This window comes from Podarcis vaucheri (genome assembly GCF_965113315.1).
Source record: "Podarcis vaucheri genome assembly, chromosome: 4".
NCBI lineage: Eukaryota > Metazoa > Chordata > Lepidosauria > Squamata > Lacertidae > Podarcis > Podarcis vaucheri.
In genome coordinates this window covers 110,969,721-110,994,498 of record NC_138762.1, presented here as the reverse complement: position 1 = coordinate 110,994,498, position 24,778 = coordinate 110,969,721, and the positions used below count along the sequence as shown (strand labels likewise).

The following is a 24,778-nucleotide window of genomic DNA, read 5'->3' as shown; positions in this document are numbered from 1 at the left end:
TGCTGAAAACTGTTTATATAGATAATAAAACTATTGCAATTCACCAAATAACTAGCATACCCCATTGCCTCCTCAAAAGAACTGATTGGTCAAACTTCCATAAACCCTATGAAAAAAATTGGGCAGTGGCTGTTTTTGGTAGTGGTCTTCTTCTTTGTTTAAATGGAACTCCATTTAAACTATGTGCTTTTTGCAATAATTAAGATGCTCATCCCATGTGGATCATGTCTCTGTTCCACTACTTTGTAGTGGAAGATTCTGTGGTGGTGACAGATTTTTTTTTTTCTTTTGTGGGAGGGGGAGTTAAGAAAAAAAAGGCACGTAGAACAACATTACACATCTCAGTTATAAAACCTCCTAGAATTCCTAAATAAATTATAGGGTTTAGCCTGATAGACATTAGAAACAACACAGCATTTTGGTTCATTAAAGACCAACATAGCACATTTATACTGTAATGAGTTTTGCGGACTTCAGTCCCTTTGTCAGATGCATGACATGTTATCCTGGGAGAGGAGGGGTGGCTGCTGTAAACAGGCAACATCAGAGAGATATCAAATGCAGAAAAGCAGTTGTTGATAACACAGACATCCTAACATTGGCAATGCCATTAACACATACTGGGTTGCTCCTTCTCAGTACCATTCTAACCTCAGTACCATTCTAACCTCTAGAAATAAAAGCCCATCTAACTTTTAAAAAAAAGAAAGCTGAAACCACTCTGTGGTGCGAATGAGCGTGCACCACTGAGCACTACCGAGCGTGCACCACCTGCCCGTTTCAGTAGTCTTTGAGGCGCCACCCGCTGCGCCTGGTCCAGGGCATCCTTTGCTCCTTGCCAGCGAACATGCCCCCAAGGCCGTGCTACTGGCTCTGCGCACTAGAGGGAGGCACAGCCTCATCGCAAGGCGGCTCCCCTCCCCCCGCTTCCTATGGAGAAGATAAAGCACGGCCAAACTTTGCAAGGTGCCTTGCAACCACGGCAAGCAGCAGCACAGATGGAGCACCCTCCCGCGGCTCGCAGTTTTATCTGAATAGACGTTGTTGTTGTTGTTATGAATTTGCAAAGTTGCGTGACTGGCTGAGCTAGGGAAAGAGGCGTGGGCGCTGCAGCAGGAGGCATTCCCCACCGCGCAGCCCAGGATCTGATTAGGATCCTGGGAGATCCTTTCTCAGCCAATCGCATCCTGAGTTTCAGTCTTCTCCGGTGCTGCTCAGTGCTGGATGCATGCAGGACGTGATGCGCTTTTGTGGGTTTTGTTCCCATTTCTCTGCCTCCGCCCCACGCTCGCGCGCCTTTCCTCCTTTCTTTTTGCACAGTTCTGTATCGGCTTGATAATGGCGAGCAGCAGCAGCAGCAGCAGCAGCAGCGCCGTTCTGCACGGCTAGCTGTCCATTTGCAGGCTGCCGAGGGGGCTTGGCTGGGGAAGCGTCTGGAGGAGGACAGGAACCGGAATGCAAATCCTCCCAAGACGCGTCTCGGACTGAGATTTATGAAGTATGAACAGCGTCGCTCGAGAAGAGTCCCAGCAGTTATCCTTGGAGAAATCTGCCAAGCCCCAGAAAAAAAGAAAAAAGGAAAGAAAAATCCCGGCCCTTTAGATAATTTCCAGGGGCTTTTGTAATTGCCCTCACAATCTGATATTCTCTTCTTCCCTCCCATCCTTAAGTGATTCATGTCAGTCTCTCACGCGGGAGTCATTCACAATTTATAAATGGCAACCTGACTTTAGTATTTATGAATCGAGATCAATGCTTTAAGCAATCAAAAACGTTCACCTTTCCCCAAATGCCTCCTGGAAGGGGCGAGGGCGAGTCTGCGCGCGTTATTTCCCTGCAAGTTTGTTGTTCACAACTCACACCTCCAACCGCAGCGGAGGGAGGCCTAGAAGGCGACCCTGCGCGCCCCCCCCCCGTCTTCTCTTCCTGGGGGGAGTCCCAGCCCTCCGCTTCTGCTGCCGGGTTTGCTTCTCTCGAGATCGCGCAGGAGGCAAAGCGAGCGAGGCGCTCTCCTTTCTGCCTTGGACCTTTTTCCGTTCTCTTAGTCCTGGTGGAGGACAGGGCGCACCTGGGGAAATCCCCTTCCTGGGTGGTGTGCGGATTCCCCCTCCCGCTACTGAAGACTTGCGTGGCAACGAGGAATTAAGGGGGGGGCGGGCAGCCCAAGTGTAAGGGGCTTAAAGGCCTTCTTTCCAGGCCAGGGCAGGGCTTAGCCTTAGCAGGAATAACGAAGAAAGCGCCCCTGGCCAGGCGCACAAGGCTTTCCTTCCCCACCCAGTTCTGACGTGTCTCGAGCGGAGATTTCCAGAGCAAGTGACGAGTTGGGGCAACAGCGCAGCCTTGGCCCCCGATGCGAGGACTGGGAGAGCCGGGAGGAACACGACGCCGAGTCAGTTCTCCGCTGTTGTTTCTGGTCCTCATTGAGAAGAAAGGGGAGCTGTTAGACCAGGGTGCCGAAGACCGGTCTACAGGATCTCAGCCCCCTCCCTTCTCAACGAGGACCAGAAACTTTTGTTTCAATTACAGTGCCCAAAGTTGGCGAAGAGCTGCGTGCCTCGGGAGCCACCCCCAGTGGCGTAGCGTGGGTTGTCAGCACCCGGGGCAAGGCAAGTAATTTGCGCCCCCTAACCCGTGGATTTGCGCCCCTAACCCTAACCCCCAGATGTTGCACCCGGTGCGGCCGGCCCCCCCCCTGCATCCTCCACGCTACGCCACTGGCCACCCCACAGACTTGCAGCCTTGTCTCCGCCGCTGCCTGCCCGACCCCAGTGCACCTAGCTTTTAGGTGATTAAAAATATTTTAAATTCGCGCCTTAACCTCAGGAGGGTTGGCTTGGTACAAATCACTGCGCTCTTTGAGTATCGGAGAAAGGGGACTTTGGATGCGTTTATGTGCCGCCCCTTTGCGCGGGACTGAATCGGATCATCTTCGCCTTGCTGCGCTTTTGCAAAAGGGTGACCGAGGTGCGCTGGCACCCTTGCGAGTAGTTCCGTGACCTCTCCGCTACCTTCTCCAAAGGTCTTCCCATAGCGCCACTCTCGCGTCCACTGCGCGACTGCTTGAATCGCGCAGCTTCTCAAGGGAGCGAGTGCGGAGCTCCTCGCGTCCCCTACACCCCAGCCTCATCCCAAGGATGCCTTGCAGGGCGTGGGCAGGCCAGTATACCTTCCCCTAGGCTGGGGCAGAAGGACCCGTGGGAACCTCAATCCCCCCCCCCTTATTTTGCAACAGCCATCAGTCAAGAAAGATGGCATGGGGTGTTGTCGAGAGATGCCCAATGGGGCGCTGCTCGCTGCAAACTGGCAACAGGTTTGCGTTGTGTTTTCTCATGCGTTTCTTGGAAATGGCAAATCCGGATTAAACAAAACAGAAGCGAACGTGGACGAATCTGGCTGCACGTGGACCCTGTGAAAGGGAGGGGGAGCTGCATACACCGTGAGGCGAGGCGCACCCCCTAGAAAAAGCCCCCGGAGCAGGAGGAGACGCCGCGCCGCCCGCGCCCCATCCCGCTTCTCCCCTCCGACTCCCTTCTCATCAATGACAGCGAAGCCCGGGAGGTTCTGGCCCCGCCCCGCGGCAGCCCGGCACTCGCCCCTCATTGGAGGCCGGCCCCTCGGCCTCCTCCGCCATTGGCTGGCGAGAAATCAGTATCAATGTTTAAGCGGCGGCGTGAGGTGAATAGAGTCAGTCGGCAAGACGGAGGCGGGAGCCCGCGAGAGAGAGAGAGAGAGAGAGAGGGAGCGAGGGAGGGAGGGAGCGCGGGGCTGCGCGGCGGCTGCATCCGGCGAATGCTGCAGAAAGGGAGGAGGGGGAGGCGCCCCTGCCGATCCTCCTCCTCTTCCTCGGCTGCATCCAACTGTTGCATCTGCCTCCGGTCTTCCCAGCCGTTACCTGCTGCGGGATCGAAGCGGGATGGATTTGCTCGCTGCGGGCTCCGCGCGCCCTCCTGCTGCGCGTGGGGTTTGACCCACTGACCCACCCGCGAGAGGATTTTTTGCTTTCAGGCGTGGGAAGCGACCGAAGCAGCCTTCGCCTTCCAGCGGATTGCAGGATTCGCTCCTGGCCCGCCGATCCTCCTCAGGACTTACATAGAGATACAAAATAACAGCAAGAGAAGACAACTGCTTCTCACGTACATCCAAGCAGGGCCGAAACTTGCCAGAGCTGGGCTTTTCAGACTGCGTGTGTGCGCAGTGCGAGCGTGCTTCTCTCCCGCCCCCCCCCCATCTGAACTCTGGGTGTTTCTATCACACGTGATACCCAGGAAAACAAGGGGGCACAGCAACCTTGCACCCCAGAGCGGTGGGGGTGGGGATCCCAGGCTGCTTCTCGCCCTCTCGGATCCTCCTTCAACCTCCAGGGGCCGAGGCCAGCACCCTCCCCACGCCTGGGCTCCCCCCAGCTCTGCGTGGATTGCAACAAATGGCATTATTTTTAAAAGCAGCCTCTTTTCCTGCTCCCACTCGGCGCTTCTGAGACTGTAGAATTGCATCCTCCAGCCCGGACTGCCGGGGGGGGGTGTCTTGTGTGCCCAGAGCCCTGGAAGCTGCAACTCTCGCCTGCCCCGGAGCAACGTGAGGCGCTACTGACTGGTGCTCTGTGCTTTCTGTTTTTGCTCGGCGAGCTTTGACTCACCCGGACGCCTCGAAACACCTGCAATTCTGGCTCTGGCTTCCATGGACGACAGCCGGGAGAGAGTAAAGACGGCTCTGTGAAATCCTGACATCCAGCCCAAGGGAGGGAGTTGTGCGTGTGTTTGTTTTAAAGACCCTTCATCCACCAGCAATAACCGCCCCTCCCGTCAGCCAACTCCCCCCCCCTAAAAATCTCTCCCCGTTTTGCTGTCGCCCCACAGACACGTATTTCTTTAAAAAGCTTGTAAAAATGCAGCGAAGAGCCGTAGCTGCTGGCTGCTGCAGCCTCATGATTTTCCCTCCCAGTTTCTGAGAGCATTTTTTTTAAATAAAAGGATTCGAAAATATTTTTTTTAGCCAAGCTGTGTGAGCTCTACTCGGTGAAGAGGACAAAAGTGGCATTTGCGGTGGGGAGGAGATGGAGGCGCGAGGAAGAAAAGAGGGGCGATTGAAGGCGCTGCCTCGTGAATGCAAAGGCTGTTTTCCCTTTTAGGGAGAGACTTCGTGTGCGCGTCTCTCTCTCTCTCTCTCTCTCTCTCACACACACACACACACACACACACACAGCGCCCACCTCTCGCTCCCCCCTCCCCCCCTCCATTCTACGCGCCCAGCCATGGGTTGCCTGTTGATTTCCTCTTGACGGCCAAGACAGAGCGAGGCAGGCAAACTGAAATTAAACTGCAGCGAGGAAAGTGCAGAGCTCTCGCAGACACGCACAGAGGCAGCAGCGAGAGGCGGGCGGGCGAGGGGCTCGTCGCGGTGGCGGCGGCGGCGGCGCCACGAGCAGCGGCTCCTCCCGATCTCCCAGGCGCAGCAACCCCCGGCGTGCCTCTGACGGGGCCGGCGGCTGATTTTTTCTTTATTTAACTGACACCCCCTCCCCGTCTCGTTTTGCCGAGAGACCCACTGCAAATCCGGAGGAGGAGCGGCGGCTGTGGCGGGCTCTGAATCATCTCTCTCTCTCTCCCTCTTCCTCCCGGAGGAGGATCTGGTGTGTAGGACTTACAAACCTGCCGAGACCCGGGGGGCTCTCTCGGGGGGCTTCTGGACACCGCGCTTGGCCTCCCCTCCGACTGAGAAGAGTATTTCGGGCGCCGCAGGAGGCGGCCAAGCGGGCGGCGGGTCCAGCCTGAGAGATGCGGCGCTCGGCAGCAGCGCAGCCGGCGAGATTGCGTCGGCGACTGCAGCAAGAGGCTCGCTGAGGAGACCCGGCAGCCGGAGCCGTCAGGCGTCGCTTCCCCGCCGCCGCCGCCGCGCAAGTCTTGGCCGAGCGACTGCGGCCCCCTCCCCGCCCGGCGGCTGCTCGCCCCTCCCTGGCCGCGCTGGGCCAGGCGCCTTGGAGCGAGGAAGCGCTTCCGTGAGAACACGCGCGCCCTCCTCTCGCCCTCAAGTCCCGGCATTTGAGGAGATTGCTGCTTCGGGTCCAGAAAAGAAGAAGCTGCGGGGTTCTGACATATTATTCTCTCCGCCCCGCACCCCGAAGTTGGACGCAGCAAGGGGGAGCCGCCCGCCCGCCCGCGCGCTGCCTCCATGGTGGGGCTGGCGGGGCTGCGCGGATCTTGGCGAGCAACAGGTCCCGGCACTTGAGCGAGGCGGCGGGGAGCGGCGGCGGCGGCGGAGCGGGCGGCCTCGTCGGGGGGCTGGGTCGGCGCGCCCGGGGATGTGGCCCCTTTCGGCCTGCTGCCTGCTGCTGTGCTGGGCTCTGCCTGCCCTGGCGCTCAAGAACCTGAACTACTCGGTGCCCGAGGAGCAGGGCGCCGGCACGGTGATCGGCAACATCGGCCGCGATGCCCGGCTGCAGCCCGGCGCGGGCGGCGGGTTGCCGTCCCTGGAGCGCGCCCGCGGCGCCAAGTCCACCTTCCGCGTGCTGGAGAACTCGGCGCCGCACCTGCTGGACGTGGACGGCGAGAGCGGCTTGCTGTACACCAAGCAGCGCCTGGACCGCGAGGCGCTGTGCCGGCGGAGCGCCAAGTGCCAGCTGTCGCTCGAGGTTTTCGCCAACGACCAGGAGATCTGCATGATCAAGGTGGAGATCCAGGACCTGAACGACAACGCGCCCGCCTTCCCCTCGGACCAGGTGGACCTGGACATCTCCGAGAACGCGGCGCCGGGCACCCGCTTCCCGCTGGCCAGCGCCCACGACCCGGACGCCGGCGAGAACGGGCTGCGCACCTACCTGCTCACCCGCGACGACTACGGCCTCTTCTCGCTCGACGTCAAGGCCCGCGGCGACGGCACCAAGTTCCCCGAGCTGGTGGTGCAGAAGCCGCTGGACCGCGAGGAGCAGAGCCACCACACGCTGGTGCTGACGGCGCTCGACGGCGGCGACCCTCCGCGCTCGGGCACCGTGCAGCTCAACGTGCGCCTCATCGACTCCAACGACAACAGCCCCGTCTTCGAGGCCGCCTCCTACGTGGTGGAGCTGCCCGAGAACGCGCCGCTGGGCACGGCCGTCATCGACCTCAACGCCACCGACGCCGACGAGGGCACCAACGGCGAGGTGCTCTACTCCTTCAGCGGCTACGCGCCCGAGCGGGTCCGCGAGCTCTTCAGCATCGACCCGCAGACGGGCCTGATCCGCGTCAAGGGCAACCTGGACTACGAGGAGGGCGGCCTCGTGGAGATCGACGTGCAGGCGCGCGACCTGGGGCCCAACCCCATCCCGGCCCACTGCAAAGTCACCGTGCGCCTCGTCGACCGCAACGACAACGCGCCCACCATCGGCTTCGTCTCGGTGCGCCAAGGGGCGCTGAGCGAGGCGGCTCCTCCCGGCACCGTTATCGCCTTGGTGAGAGTGACGGATCGTGACTCGGGCAAAAACGGGCAGCTGCAGTGCCGGGTGCAAGGGGATGGCAGCGGGGGGGACGGGGCCGTGCCCTTCACCCTAGAGGAGAACTATGACAACTTGTACACCGTGGTGACAGACCGGCCTTTGGACAGAGAGGTGCAGGACGAGTACAATGTCACCATCCTGGCGAGAGACGGGGGCAGCCCTCCACTCAACTCCACCAAATCCTTCTCTGTCAGGATCCTGGACGAGAACGACAACCCTCCCCGCTTCAGTAAGAGCCTCTACGTGCTGCAGGTCCCTGAGAACAACATCCCCGGGGAGTACCTGGGCTCTGTGCTGGCCAAGGACCCAGACCTGGGGCAGAACGGCACAGTGTCCTACTCCATCCTGCCAGGGCACGTGGGGGACGTCTCCATCTACACCTATGTCTCCGTCAACCCCACCAATGGCGCCATCTATGCCTTGCGTAGCTTCAACTACGAGCAGACCAAGCACTTTGAGTTCCATGTGTTGGCCAAAGACTCTGGCTCCCCCCACCGAGAGAGCAACGCCACCGTCCGCGTCACTGTCCTCGATGTCAACGACAACGCTCCTCTCATTGTCTTGCCAGCCCTCATCAATGACACCGCTGAGCTCCAGGTCCCGCGGAACGCTGGCGTTGGGTATCCCGTGGGCACTGTCCGTGCCATGGACAGCGATTTTGGGGAAAGTGGGCGCCTCACCTACGAGATTGTGGAAGGCAACGAGGAGCACCTCTTTGAGATGGACCCGACCAGTGGGGAGATCCGCACACTGCACCCTTACTGGGAAGAGCTGAGCCCTGTGGCTGAGCTCGTGGTCAAGGTCAGTGACCACGGAAAGCCCAGCCTTTCCGCAGTGGCCAAGCTGATTGTGCGGGCCTTGGCTGGACCTCTGCCTGAAGCAGGTGAGCCCCAGGTGAATGGCGAGCAGCACAGGCGACCCAACTGGGACCTGTCCCTTCCTCTGATCGTCACCCTGAGCACCGTTTCCATCATCCTGCTGGCTGCCATGATCACCATTGCCGTGAAGTGCAAGCGGGAGAACAAGGAGATTCGCACCTACAACTGCCGCATTGCTGAGTACAGCCACCCCCAGCTGGGTGGAGGGGGTGGTGGCGGAGGTGGGGGAGGAGGCAGCGGCGGGAGCAAGGGCAAGAAGAAGAAGATTAGCAAGAACGACATTATGCTCGTGCCCAGTGAAGGGGAGGACAGCCGGGGCCCCCTCAATGTCATGAACGTGGTCAGCAGCCCCTCCTTGGCCACGTCCCCCATGTACTTTGACTACCAGACCCGGCTGCCCCTGAGCTCGCCCAGGTCGGAGGTGATGTACCTGAAACCTGCCTCCAACAACCTGACTGTGCCCCAGGGCCATGTGGGGTGCCACACCAGCTTCACAGGGCAAGGGACTAACGCCAGTGAGGCTCCCCCGAGCCGGATGTCCATAATTCAGGTAGGAGACTTTTAGAAATGACCCGAAACTCCCTCACTGCCCAGTTGCATTTTATGTCTGCAGTGAAACCTGCTGAGAGGCCTCTCTCCAGCCGCCCCCCAAGATGGGTTGGCTCAGGGTTCAAAAACCTGCCCGCATTTGGGCCTGATTCTTGTTTCAGTTCATTGGTAGCAGGTTGATTGGAAGTTAGGTCAGCAAAATAAAAATAAAAAATGACACACCAATGAAGCATTACGGTACTGTGAAACTGGTGCACATTTAGACCTAGAGCCACTATGTTTGATCCGGTTTCTCAGAACTGGAAATTGGCCAGCAGAGGTGCTTTGTCTGAGGTTTCACTGTAATATTCCCAGGGAAAATGGGTAGGCCTATCCCTCGCTGCTAAGTGGAGATGGTAGATATTGTTCAGTTTAATAAAAAAATATATCTACATATATGGGGTTTGATTTGAGGAAATTTGCAGATGCAGTGTATGTAGCTCTCCATTCGTGTATGTCAAGGTGAATTCTGTTTGCAAACGTATGTTTTCATGTTTAGAATGTCCTATTAAATATATCTGTTCACAGAGATATACTGTACACATAATATTTATTTTTGACATAAGAGTACTGTGTGCCCTTGCCACTTTTTCTTCATGACCAAAAGAACTAAGCATTTAAAAGAGACATAAATTCTGCAGTGAGATTTGCTAGATTGCTACTATCTGATGAAAGTTAAACACTTTGAAATTCCACAGAAAAGGTTTTAGCCACGTGCCTTTATTCTCCCCTTGGCTAGGATTGTGCTTAACTTCAACTGGATTGAGAATATATGTTTAATTTATATGTTTAGCTCCACTTCATGGGATTCAAATATACAAACAAATAAATAAAAAGGAAGCGAAGGCACAATATTTATTCTTGGCATGAATCGACATTTTGATTTTTGCCTTGAAGCCAAGGACTTCAGGCTGACTCTGCAGGTGTGCGTGCTCCTCATTTGATGGCAGCAAATCAAATGGTGACTTGCATGTGTGAATGGATCATCAGAGTTTGAATCTCTTGACTGTAGTGCTTTTCAGTGGAGTCAGTTCAGCCATTCAGCCAGCGTTTATCAAGGGTTGCATTGTTAAACTGTCTAGTAGTGTACATGTATGTGTAAATCTGCTCTGAAATGGTTTAATTTTTATGGTGCAAGTACATGTGGGTCTACATTATGCTTTTACCTGAAACTGATGGCAGATGTTTGTGGAATGGCAATGATCCAGCTGAAATTAATTACTTTTAAAGTCTAGTAGAGACTGAAGCATATGCACAACTGTCCACCTGTAATGACTAATTTAAACATGCTCAACTTGGGGTGGGTTGCAGGCCACTCCTCTATTTACTTGCAAACGAGGGTGGAGTGTTGTGCATTGGTTATTGGTTTTAATTCAGACAGGAAATTATTTTCTTCAAGGGGGAAGATCATTGGTTTGGAATAATGATTCTATGGAAGTCATCTCCCAGGGTCTCAGTATTTCGAAATCATGCCCTTGTTGTTTCAGAGGGCTGTTGTAGGCTATAGATCGCATCTGAGTTTGAGCTCAGTTTTGCTGAAACCTGAGGACTTCACTGGGGTGTGTCTCAGGCTACTCAGAGTCAATCTACACCTAATTTAGGATGAAGTGGTTGCATTCTAGATTGTTCCACTTTGGTTTGCAGGTGGGGGGTGTGTCATATTTTTTTCAAACACTGTTTTATGCAAGCTCTCTGCATGGTAGTAAAATACTATATACATTGGGATTCAGCTCTTGTTGATGTGCTGGTCTATTACATGCAGGGAGCATAAAAAGCATGACCCACCCTCACCTAAACTTTGAAGCGGTACATTTCAAAGTTCCACCCCTTCATTTATTCTGCATGATGAGTAGATTGGGTCTAAGCCCTATGGAACAGGACTTGCCCTGGGTTTGTTTTCTTCTGTGTACAAATAGTGGTAGTTATGGAATGATGTTTGCCTATGACAAAACAACCTTGTGCAGGAGCTGGATAATGGCTGCTAAACACGTTGCCAGTGTCGTATGTTTTGTCCCGGGTTGCTTCTAATATGCTGTTCTGAGTCACAGGGGAATGATCTAAGTGTATCAGAAGTGACAGAGACTCATTTATGTTCCAGGCTTAATGGGGAAAGTTGCTCTCTTGCTCTTGGTGCACTGAAAAGAAATTATAATGGGTTTGAGAGTTTCATTTCTGCATGATTTCATATACTTAAGGTTGCTGCTCTTTTCTGTCTTTCTGCCTCTCGCAGCAAACATAAGTGGAGTAAGATCCATTGACATTAAGGGGATTTATTCCTGAGTAAACGTGTGGAATTGGGCTTCAGAAGGCCACTCCCTTACATTCTGTCCCGCTGCAAGTTACACTTCGTCACACTCCAGTGTCACCAAGAAACAGAACACAAAATGTGCCCATACCCATTTTGAACTCCCACTCGAATGGTGTCGCTGAATGGCTCATGTTTCAAGTTCCTATGTAGGTGAATAGGCTGTTGTTCATTCCTGGGGGTGGGGAGTGCGGCTCTTGGAACCAATGTTGAGGGGAGAGCAGAAGCTGTCTCCACCAAAAGGAATCCTGTGGGCCTCCAGCATGCCCCCCCCCGCCCATATAATAGGTTGCCGTCCACACTTCCCTGGTACATCATTATGATGGACTAATCTCCAATTGCTGTGCTGAGGTTGGGGTGCTGATATCTGGCAAGCCTTAGGCCCAAATACTGCCGTCACTGATCCAGCAGAGTTATGTCTTTTAATAACTGCAAACCCCCTTACAAGGTCACTGTGAACGATTCTTCAATTCCCACTATTGAGTTGTATTACAGAAACAATTTCATTTTATGCTTATCATGAATGTGTGTTGCTATCAATTAGGTGAGCTGAGCAATACTCAAAATTTGAAATTGATTTTAACAAAAAGTGACACTTGGAGGAAGAATATCAGGTTAGGGCAGAACAGAAGGTAATTTGATTTATAATTCATGCATTTAAAATGGATATTTTTTTTCCTAGTGGCATTTGTCTAGATCATGTCTGTCTTAAAAATGTAAAATGGAGTAATTAAAATACCAAGCCCTCTAAAACCCACCCTCTCCAAAACCATTTTTATCTAGTGTAATAGTTACTTAAATCTTAGAGAATTATATTTTGCTAAAACCATGTAATATCCGTCTAGAGCAAATAGCACATGTATTGATGGTGCTGAATCATTAAAGATTTTAATGTAGTGTAAAATCCCAGGTGGCAAACATGACTTGTTTTCCTTTTTACATTGTAATACTGCATAATATCTTTTTGTCCTGAACTTTATATAAAACTGAAAGAGGAATTTCCTCCCTTAAAAAGGTGTTCTGTGGTTTCTGTATATATGTAATAAAATGCTAACCATGGATGGGAACTAACTGCAGGATCTGTAACATGGTGTGGCAGAGGGGATTATGGAGTCAGCAGACTAAATTTTCCCTCCTTTTTTTCCACCTGGGAAAATCAGGGGCCCCAAGGTTTAGGCCATAAGTAATAGTGCCCCTGGCGTTACATGTTCTTGAAACAGATATTTCAATCAAGTGGTAGGTGACTAATTTCTGTGGGTTGTGGGTATGAGGCTCCTTGGGTACAAGTTGAGGAGCTACTTCCAATATGCAGCTAGTAATGGAAACCTCCATCCTGGAGCTTAGGACAGAATCTTAGAGCTTCTGCTCCAGCCTCATGTTCCGTGTGGGAGCTGCAGTTGGCCATCCAGCCCCTGCTTAAATACCTCCTGTGAAGCTTCTCCTGTTTTTTCTTGGGCAGAAATGTCACTTTCCTCCATTTTTGGCTTGAAAATGCTAGGATAGGGAAAGGCTCGTTGAATTGCTCCATTTCATGCAATGGTACAGATGGACCAGTGCTAGAAACCCAGGTTAAAGGAGTTAAATAAAAATACTTCCTCAGAAATGAATACGACTCTCGACCCACATAGTCTCAGCAGGCCAGGATGCCTCAAGATGCTGGCACTAGCGTGAAATAATACTCTTTCCCTCAAATAACAGGGGCTTTAAAAGGTAAGCGATTGCATTATTAGCTGGCTACACAAGTGTCGCAGTCATATGGTACGGTACAGCTTTTCTGGGACTATATCACATCAGGCTGCAGGTGGAGGAATCTCATGTTTGAATTCTTTCCCATGGGGAAAACTAAAAATCTCCCTGCACAAGGAAAAGTAACTGATGTGTTGGATTTCTGTGTCTTTTTCTTTTCACAGTGGCAAATAATCCAAGTGTAGAAAGTTATCAGTGCACCTGATGTTGATACCTCAAATTCAAATTTTAGTAGGAACCACAACAGCCAAAGTGCTAAAATAGTTCAGATGTTTTTGGGGATGTGTTTTAAAAAGGGAACCCCAATCCCTCACCCCCATACATTTGTAACTGTGAACTCTTTAAATCTCCATGCTTTTTAGTCTTCAGAACAAACTGTTAACCCCCCTCCCCCCCCCCCCCAGATCTACTAGTAAAACTCTCTGGGTGTTTATTTCCTTTTTGCATGATTGCAGAGCAGACTACATTTTGTAATACTATGCATCTGGAACAGTTATTGTGTTATAAATCATGAAATCTAAAAGGCAGCACAACATGGCAATTGCAGGAGCGAGGGGTTCTGATCCATTTCCACCCCTTTTAGAACAAGCTCCCACAGAAACAGGAATACTAGCAAGGGTGAACCTTGGCTCTAAGAGGGAATGATCCATGGTGGTTGGTTTTCATGTTCAGGTAAACCAGAGGGGATTGCATGCGAGAAAAAGTAGAGCTTCAACTCACCCTTATTTTGGATGTGTAATATAGTATTACGTACTCCTGTTATTGTGAGGTTACTCTGGGCTGAGGAGGATGGGGAGAGAGTGACTTCCCCAAGTTCAGGGTTCTTGCATTATTCTACAAAACCCTTAACAACTTGGGAACCTTCAGGACTGCCGGACTCCTTACATCCTTTAGGCCCTCTCCCAGTTGGATGTCCAGGGCTTGATGAATACTCAAAAAATAAAACCCAGAAGGCATATTATGTGTAAGCTTTTCTCATTACATGGCTAATTATAACTGATTCCCCCTGCTCTGTTGTTTCCTGTTTGTAACCTTCATCTGAACCTGCTGGACACTTCTTTTTTTTTTTTTTTAAATAAAATATTTATTAAAGTTTCACAAATTATACAGACAAACACAACAATACAGACAAACACAAATAAAAAAAAGAATAAGTATAATTTCAAACCCTTATTTTCTTATAACTTACTTCTCCGACCTCCTCATACCTCCCCTTTCTGCATCCCAATTTCAAATTTTAATTCAGCAAATCCTCACCCTTAAATTTATCTAATTTTTAACCTTTATTTTCTTTTAGCTTAATCCTTACAACTCTAATCCACTTAATTTCTAAACCAGCATCATTCTAACATTCATTAATTTTGCAATGTTTCTTAAGATAGTTCTTAAATTTCTTCCAATCTTCTTCCACCGTCTCTTTTCCCTGGTCTCGGATTCTGCCGGTCATTTTTGCCAGTCCCATATAGTCTATCACCTTCATCTGCCATTCTTCCAAGGTGGGTAGATCTTGTGTCTTCCAATACTTTGCGATGAGTATTCTTGCTGCTGTTGTAGCATACATAAAAAATGTTCTGTCTTTCTTTGACACCAATCGGCCTGCTGGACAGTTCTTAAGTTCTTATACAGACCCAAGTCACTTAAGTAAGGCAAACAGGGATTTGTTCTGTTTCTTTCAGATATAAGCATCCTTGCATGTAAAATCAGAAGAAGAAAACTTGTGTGGATAAGTGCAGTAATTTCATGCTAACAGTCACACACAAAAGGCTTGTTTTTGGGGTGTGTTTTTTTACTTCTGGCAAACAAGCCACTCTTTCTTTTTCTCTACATTTTCAGAAAGATGAAAGAGTTGATGGATAAAGGAAAGCAGCAGATATAGGTTCTTTAAAGTGACATGACAGCAGCATTGAAAACTATCTACATATGCAAGTCGTGCTGATGATCATAGAGAATATTTACGATTGTACTTGTGATCTGGTGCGGAGAGATTTGTAAATATAGCAAGAGTGGAGACAGAATAAGAGAACCATGGCTGCAGATTTTTATTGAGCAGTGGCAACAAAAAAAGGCCATTTTGCAAGAAACTCAAGCTGAGAATCGCCACGGTTTGCTGTGGTAGGCAGTCCTGTAACATTTTAAGATAAAGTACAGATCGTTCATAATACTTCCAGGCACCTGATGTTTACGATGTGCTGACAGATTACTGTCAAATCCCATTGCAACCTCATCACCAGGTGTCCCTAGTAGCATCTGAGAAGAGAAGAGACTTCGGTGGGGAAGAAAAAACCCATAAGCTGTGTTCATGCTGTTCATCTATATGTGCTATTGTTGCATTGCTTGCTGTTAGAAACTTCAGTGTGTCTGTTCTGAGAAGGCTTAATAGAGCCTGAGGACACAGCAACAGGAAAGGGGGAGAATTCTTCTTTTTTAAGATGCTGTGTTTATGTTACATACTGAAAAATCCACTACCAAATTTGCCACATACTTCTTAATTTTGTTTTTATCCTTCATGTGTGTAGCAATTTTCAGGTAACAGGAGTTAATGAAATTCACTAGCTGCCTGGATCTCTGGCTGATAGTCCTGTTTTGAAAAATAATGAGGGCCTGTGTCCCAGAACTCATGCAGCATGTGCTGAAGGAGGTTTCCTCAAATGTCAGGCCCAGATGTTTTAATGTGACTTCCACATTCAGTGCAAGAATTGTACTATTCTGCTTGGGGCTGATAGCAGCTGGAGGACCACAGATTTCCCCCTTTTCAGTATGCATGCCTAGGAGGATTGCATAGTATCACCATTTTGTTGTAATTACTATGAAGACCTCATGGGACCAAATAATACAAGTGGAATTCAGTGTAGCGGCAAGGAGATTGTTCCACCAGCCCTGCATTTCCGCCTATCTGATGGATCATCCTCCCCTCTCATTCCCTCGCATGCTGTTTGGGGGTTGTTGCAACCCCCCGAGTAGATGTGGGGGAGCAAAGGGGGGAAAGCTCCACTGCGCTAGTGAAAATCCTTGTTCTGTCTTCCAAGAACAGAAGGGGTTCGTTGAAACAATATTTCACCCAAATACGATAGTCAGACCTTCTCAGAAACAGTCTATATAAAGAACATTCAGAATGACTAAAATGCTATCTCAGCTGGCATATAAACCGTTCAAGAGCAGGAAGTGCCTGATGAGCTGGTCTTTCTTGCAGAGCTGATGAAATGAGCCCTGCTTCTCATCTCTCCCACTGGTTGTGGTTTGTTTAAACTAATTTTGGTAAGAAGAAACCACAGTTCCCTAAGTTTGGGTGCAATGTGCAGCTTTTAAGCTGCTCCTCTAGCAGAGAGGAAAGGAAGTACCTGAATCCAAGTCTTTCCACAGCTCATTCCCAACCCCCTCAGCTGTGGTTTTTGTGTTGTGATTGTCTGAACCAGGCCAGGGATCTGTGTTAAGCCACCCAGTGATTTTATGTCAAAGACAAGATTTGAACTTGAGATTTCTTGTTTTTTTAGCAAAGTCCATTGTTTAGTCATTTAGTCGTGTCCGACTCTTCGTGACCCCATGGACCAGAGCGTGCCAGGCACTTCTGTCTTCCACTGCCTCCCGCAGTTTGGTCAGACTCATATTTGTAGCGTCGAGAACACTGTCCAACCATCTCGTCCTCTGTCGTCCCCTTCTCCTTGTGCCCTCCATCTTTCCCAACATCAGGGTCTTTTCCAGGGAGTCTTCTCTTCTCATGAGGTGGCCAAAGTATTGGAGCCTCAGCTTCACAATCTGTCCTTCCAGTGAGCACCCAGGGCTAATTTCCTTAAGAATGGATGTGTTTGATCTTCTTGCAGTCCATGGGATCCCCTTCATGGATCACTGCCTTGCCGTGGCGAAGGGGCTTGAATAACTCAGAGAAGCTATGAGCTATGCCGTGCAGGGCCACCCAAGATGGACAGGTCATAGTGGAAAGTTTTGACCAAACGTGATCCACCTGGAGCAAGCCACTCCAGTATCCCTGCCAAGAAAACTCCATGGACAAAGACAACAGCAAAGTCCATTACTATCCAGAAATTGTACTGAGAAGCCTCAGATCTGGAATAGATGCTTTACAAAGAATTGTCAGTATATTTTAAGTGGGCAACTATAAATTATGTCAAATAAATGATCATTTTAATGTATATTTTAAAAATCAGCCACAAGGGTAAGGATATGATCAGGAAGCAGCTATTTGCTGTGGGAGGGAAGCTGTGCTTTATGGGGGGGGGGGAGGAATAACTCCCTCTCTTCAGTCCCCGTCCTGAAGGAGGCTCCCCATGGCTCCCGCTTAAAACACACAAAAATACCAGTATATTCAGTGTGATCTTGCATTTAATATAATACCACGTTTAGCCCTAAATGAAGCCTGCTAAGCCCAGCTTGCACAAGTTGTAGATCACCATGACAAAGCCCACTTAGCCAAGCCAAAACACTTTGCTCTTTCTCAAAGACCACCTATCCTGGCTTCCTGACCAATTGCTTTAGAAACCATTAGAGCAGACCTCTCCATCAGGTCTTCAGTCTGAACCCATTTTGGCTGCCCACAATAACCCAGTTGGGATTGCACTTTAGTTTCCCTTTCCTTATGCTTTGCAGATGGGGAATTGGAAAGCCAGCCTTCCTGGAGGGGAAAATCGGTTCTGGAGATTGACTCTGAGGACTCTGTGCTGAAGGCTTAAATAGATTTTCCCATTGTGTTAACTGAGGAACCCTCAGAGTTTGAGAACTTTGAAAGTATGCATACTAGAAGTTTGCAGTGAATGACAGATGGTCCGTTCAAATCAAGATGTCCAATTCAGTTCTCTACCCTACTTCCCCTTGGCTCCCACAGCCTGCTTTGGACTGCAAGTGTCACAGTGTAGCTGCAATGAGAAGGCAGATCTCTTGGCAAGCCAATACATTATTGGATCCTGAAACGCAGTGTCTAAGCTTCTCCAGCTCTTGCTTGTCTCCATCCTTCTTCAGTGCCATCCAGCCTCACTTCTCTAGATCTCATGTGTGGTTTTTCTCAGACATGTTTTTGCCTTTACCCCTTCATTCTTCAACTCACTTCCTTCATGATCTGCATTCCCTTAGCTACCTGGCCTATCCATGCAGGTCCTCCTGTCTTCTTCCTTCTCCTTAACAAGACTCAGCAATTTCCCCATAGCTGTGACGTATGTGCAGCCTCCAAGGCGTCACAGCACCACAATCAATTGCTGGGAGGGGTTTCATTGCTGCCATGGTTTGAGGGAGATTGTTCCAACATTGATAGTGAAGCTACAAGATAAGAAGCCAAGAAGGGACATACTGCTTTTGTGAGAATGGAGGATTAATGGTGCATTTGAAATGAAAGCACCTTCATTAAATCCACGGTGACACTATTGGTGTTCTCTAGATAAAGAGCAGCTCTGTGGGCTGAAAATGTTATTCAGTAAAACGATTTCCAAGCACCAGAGATACTCAGGCACAAGAGCATGTGTGGCTGACCAGCAATATGGGAAGAAGCTGGCAGTTGTGGTCCTAGGCAGCATGCATTCCTTTTGCGTATCCAGGTGTGCAGGTTCATCTGTATTTTGCGGGGGGGGGGGTATTGGGTTGTTGTTTTTATGACAAGGAATGGAGAAATCTGTCGATTTTAGTTTCTCTCAGTTTCTCACTTCTCCAGCCTTAAATTGAATTTGATCTAATTTTGCATCAGCTGGAGATATTTTGTTTTAAGAGTGTATGAGCATTTATATGCTCTGTGTGTGTGTGTGTGTGTGTGTGCATGCGCGCATTTCTCCTAATATACACATTTTTGCATGAATTCCCCCCTAATACAATGCATTTTTGTGCATTTCTCCCTACTGTATCCTTTTTGTACACCTGCATTTCAGTTTGCATATTGTTTTGAGAATTGTGAATGAGGTAGGTTTGAATTAAAATGTGGACTGATCAAATTTCTCCCCATCCCTAATTTTGACACAGTTTGCAGAAAGAGCCTTGAATCTCTTCTGTGGCAGCTGCTCCTCTTAGGGTGCAGACTTATACAGCAGAGTAAGTCCAAATGAACTTGATGGAGTTTGCTCCTGAGTAGACACATAAAAGATTGGATTTTAAATCTCATTTTCATTAACATTACTGTATTTCATTGGCCTTGTTTAATTAAAGGGGAAAACTTACACTGATCTTTCTTTTTCAGAAAACATAGGAATGGATTTAGGCTTCTCAATGTAGCTAGCTATTATCCAAGTTACTTGTGAGTTGTTCTCCTGCATTATATCATATCTTAGGGTGTCACAGAAGTTCACAAATCTTGCGAACAGGGGCTAGTTGCATTCTAATTTAAATGTGTAGACCTTTAATCATTTATAATTATTATTAAAAATACACATTGGGTGCAGTGAAGAGGGTCCGAGGGGAGCCCCTGGCTTGCTCCCCTGTGCTGCTGCAGGTGGAATATACCTGTGGGGCTGTGGGAGGTACAGAGGAAGAATTCTAGAATTTCTAGGTTATGCGTAAGATCGGTAAGGCGCACAGATGGATTTATATCCTAGTAGCTTTCAGACGGGACGTGGGTGGTGCTGTGGGTTAAACCACAGAGCCTAGGACTTGCCGATCAGAAGGTCAGCGGTTCGATTCCCCATGACGAGGTGAGCTCCTGTTGTTCGGTCCCAGCTCCTGCCAACCTAGCAGTTTAAAAGCACGTCAAAGTGCAAGTAGATAAATAGGTCCCGCTCCGGTGGGAAGGTAAATGGCGTTTCCGTGCGCTGCTTTGGTTCACCAGAAGTGGCTTAGTCATGCTGGCCACATGACCCAGAAGCTGTACGCCGGCTCCTTTGGCCAATAAAGCAAGATGAGCGCCGCAACCCCAGTCAGTCACAACTGGACCTAATGGTCAGGGGTCCCTTTACCTTTAGCTTTCAGACATGTAATATATCCAGTTTTCTGCTTTATTGTTAATTGGCACAGTCTGCCCTATAGTCAATTAAGGTACTAAAAGAATAGACCAAAAAACAAACAAAAACCCACCTCCAAGTGAATTAGATGTATTACCTCACATTAGTCATTGTCCCCATTTGGAAACGATAGTATCATTGACTTCTGGCTGGCTAAATTCATTGGTTGCAGTTCTGCACTGTGCTAAACTCTTTCCCTCTTTCTTTGTCACACCCTGAGCTGCCATGCTCAGGTGGCTTCATAAAGAGAAGGCAGGAAACTAACTGAGGGGCTTGCCACCTTCTCTGTTCTGGGGTATCTAGCCTGGGGAAGAGGGGGGGATATACCGGTAAATGGATTTCTGTGGCTTTCCCCACTCCCCCAAGCCCAAAGATTTCAGAAAGCCAATGGGAGAGTGAGAATGCAGGAAGGTTTGGTTCAGGGGGATGGAAGTGGTCTTGTAAGTCTTCAAAGCCATCGGTATCCCAAGGCTTTGTGGCAGATGGGTGATGTGTAAGAAAATTGTTTCACGGCACTGAAGAACTCACATGTGTTGATAAAGGCCGTGCCCGTGCAGCAGAAATTAGGCATCTGTGTTCTCTAAAAATTATTTTCATTTTGCTCTTGGAGTGATCGACACCCGAAATTAATTTCAGACGATGTTTCAGACGATCTATTGAGATTCATGTGCCAGCCTTCCTCCCTTTGCCCATTCTAGTCCTTCTGACGCGTTGATTACGGGTATTTGCAGGCCCTGCCCTGGAACACTTCCAGGCAGTTTTATTGTACTGAAATGGCTCCTTCCAGTTCATTGAGCATCTAGCATAATACGGCTGAATATGATTGGCGCGTTTACATATATTTATTCAGAAAAAAAATCCGGCAGTTAAACTGCATAATTATGGGAAAACGAATCATAACAATAAAAGACCATTTAAGTTAACAAGCTTTGTGATCGAAGGATAAATACAGGTTGGATAAATTGAGACTGTAGATGTAACTAATCTACATAAATAGGCTTTGGTCTGATTAGGAGAATGGAATACATTAAAATAATTTAGATGTTACTTTAAAAAATCATTTTGTTTCAGTAATTTTTTTAAAAAATAATGAGTTATTTCTATTGTTTGGTGCATTTCTGTTAAAAATAACTGCTTCCAGTGATAAAATGCAGCAATGCACTTTTTTAAAATAAAAAAGTAATGTTTACCATTAGCAGAAAACAGAAAACACAAGTAAAAAAGCACAAGATTTTAAAGTTTTCATTTGCACTTCTGCAAAGTGGAGTTACCACATTCTGTGGTATCCTGGGATAACAATATAGTTTATTATTTCAGAGTCTGCTTTGATCAAATATTAATTTAAGGCTTAAACAAATAGAAAGTCCTAGGATGAGGAAAGGTTTTCTCACTGTTTCATATCAACTGTGTAAGCAAGTATGTAAGGAAGGAAATGTCGACAATGGAATTGTCCCCTGCCCCCCTCTGGCAAGGAACTCTTTCCTCAGCAGAAGGGGTGGGGTGCAAAAACTGAGAGAGCACCCCGAGTTATCTCCGTAGGTGACTCAGGCCAGTGAGCCCAGGCCATATCCTGAGAATAATATTGTTGCAGAGGCAGAATTCTGTGCAAATTTGGCATTTGTTTCTTTCAATTGAGGGCAACAAGTAGTTCATTCACTGCAGGGGGTTGGGCCAGATGACCTTTGGGGTCCCTTCCAACTCTACAATTCTGTGATTCTAAAAAGGGCAAATAACAACCATTTGGTCTTCCTTCAGCTTCACCCAGTCTCCTTGGTGCTTCCTGCAACCCTTTGGCCTCATGGCGGCTTGCTCCCTTCTGGAACCGTCTGTGACCCTAGAGTGGCTGGCCATAACAAGAGTCACGCCGGCAGAAGCAAGAGGCAGCCACAATGATATATAAAATATATATCATTCCTCCCCCAAAAATTCAGGGGTGGTGTGCATGGAGCTTGCTTCTGGATAGCCCCCCCCCCCACAATCTATTTCTTGTTTTATACTTGAATGGGGTAGACATGTGTATAAACAAATTTGGCTGCTCCATCCTGAGTCATGCCTAGTTTAGTTTAAATAGCCCAGGATTCCAGACTATCAATCCAGGGTTGCAACTCCTGAATTTATCAGCCTCTGCAACAACCTTGGGCGCTTCTCATTGTGCAAAACAAAAACAAAAACAAAACTCTGTCAGAAACCTTGAACTTAAAAACAAAATTGCTGCACAATTTTGATTGATTTTTAATTAAAGAAAAAAAACATTAAAGGGAACATTTAAAGGACAATTTCTTGTTTACTGTCTTTATCAGAGGAGAACAGCCTTTGTAGTGTCTGAAGCTGTGCATTAAAAATCAATTGCAAGTCTTCAAAGCTGTAAAGTCTCTCTTGCTTTGTAGATATATACTTTAACCTCCCTCCCCCCCAACCCCCCCACTAGAACATAATTGACAATTGGATTTAAAAACAAAAGGTAAATAATAGCATCATCAAAATTTTGAAGGATTTTGATGTATTTTTAATAGTAGCTAAAAGATATTTTGCCATGAAGTGGCATGGACTTCACAATTTGCAATTTTGTTTTTTAATGAATAATTTGTAACAATTTCATTATTTTGTTGATAGCTATGCTGCTTCCATCTCTTCTTCTTGATGGCAGTTTAGGGGAGCCATCCTGCGCACAAGAAGCTGGCCTAAAGCAAGTCTGTGTAAGCTAAGTTGGTGTAAAATTACACGAGACCCAAAGCCCATTCAGTAGCTAGCAGGCCTTAGCCTTGGAAGAGGGGAAACAAGCCTTTACATTCACATTCTGTGCTGGGTTTCCCTGGTGATGAGCCAAACTAGGATCCAGCCTCCTTCTCCCTCTCTCATTGTGCCCCACAGCGCCCCCTTTGGGCGATTTACACCTGCTGAGCCACGCTGAGCAAGTTCTGCCAGTCTGTGTTTGGCTGAGCTGGACTTGTGCCCTTGAAACCGGCTGAGCTCAGCTGCCTGCAGCATCCTGGGCTGCTCATCCCGCTGGATCTTGCCATAGGATTGCCACCCCAGGGTTTCTTTTTACTTATTCATTTTAATAAATACCCCAAGTCCATACCAGAGCTTGCCAGTAAATTATATTGGTAGCCATATTTTCACCCATGTCTTTGCCGATTGCTGAGCTGTTATCTCTGGAGAGAACCACGGGGGCAAAAGAAGGGATGGAAGTTGTGTGGCCCTTTGGGTGCCCAAGTCTCATCCACACCAGCCACTGGTCGAGGGTGAGAGGAGTTGTCCTCCCAAGAACACCCGGAGGCCTGCAGGATGCCCATCCCTGCAATGGAAGTAGCTCTGCAAGTTGTGCCACCGAATGCAGCCCAGCGGCCCTGCCCTGTGATCGGCCAAGTGCTTGACCCCCTTGCTTCTTTCTGCAGCACTAGGAAGACCCGGGCACTGGGGCAGGTAGTAGAGTTAGGAGTGGCTGGCCATGATTATTATTAACCTGCCCTTTGCCATAAGGGTCCAGGACAGTTTACAACAACAACAATAAATACAAAAACAATGAAACACTCTTGCAGGCTGCGTTCAACTCAGGTGGATCAAAGGTTCTTCAGGCTTGCTTTAAAGGAAGAACTGATTGTGGGAGAACTGACATATACCTGTCCTGAAACACTGAAGCTGGTTGAGTGCTTGAGCCATGGCTTGGGATGTTCTGCTAAGGTGGCTGCCAGCGTGTCTGCTCCTTCACATTTTTTTTCTATTGGAAAAGTGAGATTGTTTGGAGAGATCGCCGGGGGTGTGATGGGAGGCCACAAGCAATATCCCTTCTTCCTCTTCTCTTTCCTTTCTTGGAGACTTGCAAAGGGGAAACGGCACCCAGACCACCTTTTTCAGTCTTTCATAGTGAACCAGGCACAGAGTAGCTAAGCTGCAGGTCAGTACCCACCAGTGAGGACACAAATGTGCAATGGAGACAATCTATGGGGTCACCAACCTTCCTGGGCCAGTGGGCACATTTACAATGTTGAGAAAGTGTTGTGAGCACCAGTCACAAAATGGCTGCCATGAGGTGTTTGGCTTAACATAAAACAACTGAGGTAGGAGGCTTGGTATAGCACAAAGTGGCTGCCACATGTAAAAGAGCAGAAAAAGCGGCAGACCCCCCAAATAGTGCAGGAATTAAACCCCCTCCCCCAAATCAAGAAGGCAGCTACATCAGCCACTCATAGAATCATAGCACTGTAGAGCTGGAAGGAATCCTGTGGGTCATCTTGTCCAACCCCCCTGCCATACAGGAATCACAGCTTAAGCATCCAGGGATGAACGGTCAGACGGAGAAAAGGGAGCAGACAGGGAGGAAGAGGTGTCAGAAGCTGAAGGGGCAACAGGGGTTAGTGTGCAAGAACAGTCTGTGGCTGGGTCTCCCCCTCCTGCTGCAACTAGACCCCCCGTCTCCCAGAACATGCAGAGAAATGAACAGGACGGAGCAAGGACAGGCAAGGGCTTCAGCTACCCCGGGAAGTGCCTTAGAGAGCGGTGGGAAGGTGGGGACCTTCAGGCCTTGCAGCTGCCTCGTTGGGGCAAGACCTACTGGGAAGAGCTGCCCGGATCACTAGGCCTGCACTGCCTTGGCATCTTTGAATGCAGAGTTAGCTTCACTGATGCTGGTGTTATTTCTTATTTACTCTGGCTCCTGACAGCTTCATGGGTCATGGGATGCAAGTCTCTTCTGTGAATACTCTACCACCCAAAAATTGGTCATCCTTGCTTTAAATTAGTGATCAAAATAGAACCCCATCGGGAAGTATTCTAATACAACTTGTCCATCATAACCTTTTGTTAAGAAGTAAGTGTACTGCAGGATAGGGCCCAGCCCCTCAGGGACTTTTTGTTGTAGCCTCTC

General features: G+C 48.9%; 1 protein-coding gene across 12 annotated transcripts in view; it reads left to right on the top strand.

Annotated features, from left to right (window-relative positions):
• Positions 1–6,252: 6,252 nt before the first annotated feature.
• The window catches only part of PCDH17 (protocadherin 17), a 140,928-nt gene continuing 122,402 nt past the window's right edge, over positions 6,253–24,778 (top strand). For all 12 annotated transcript variants that reach the window (XR_014219380.1, XM_082221397.1, XM_082221400.1 and 9 more), the window contains exon 1: positions 6,253–8,899. Coding sequence is in view for 11 of the 12 variants with exons in the window: in XM_082221397.1 (XP_082077523.1) it covers positions 6,299–8,899 (2,601 nt within the window). In the remaining variant the exon portion in view is untranslated. The remainder of the gene's footprint in view (positions 8,900–24,778) is intronic.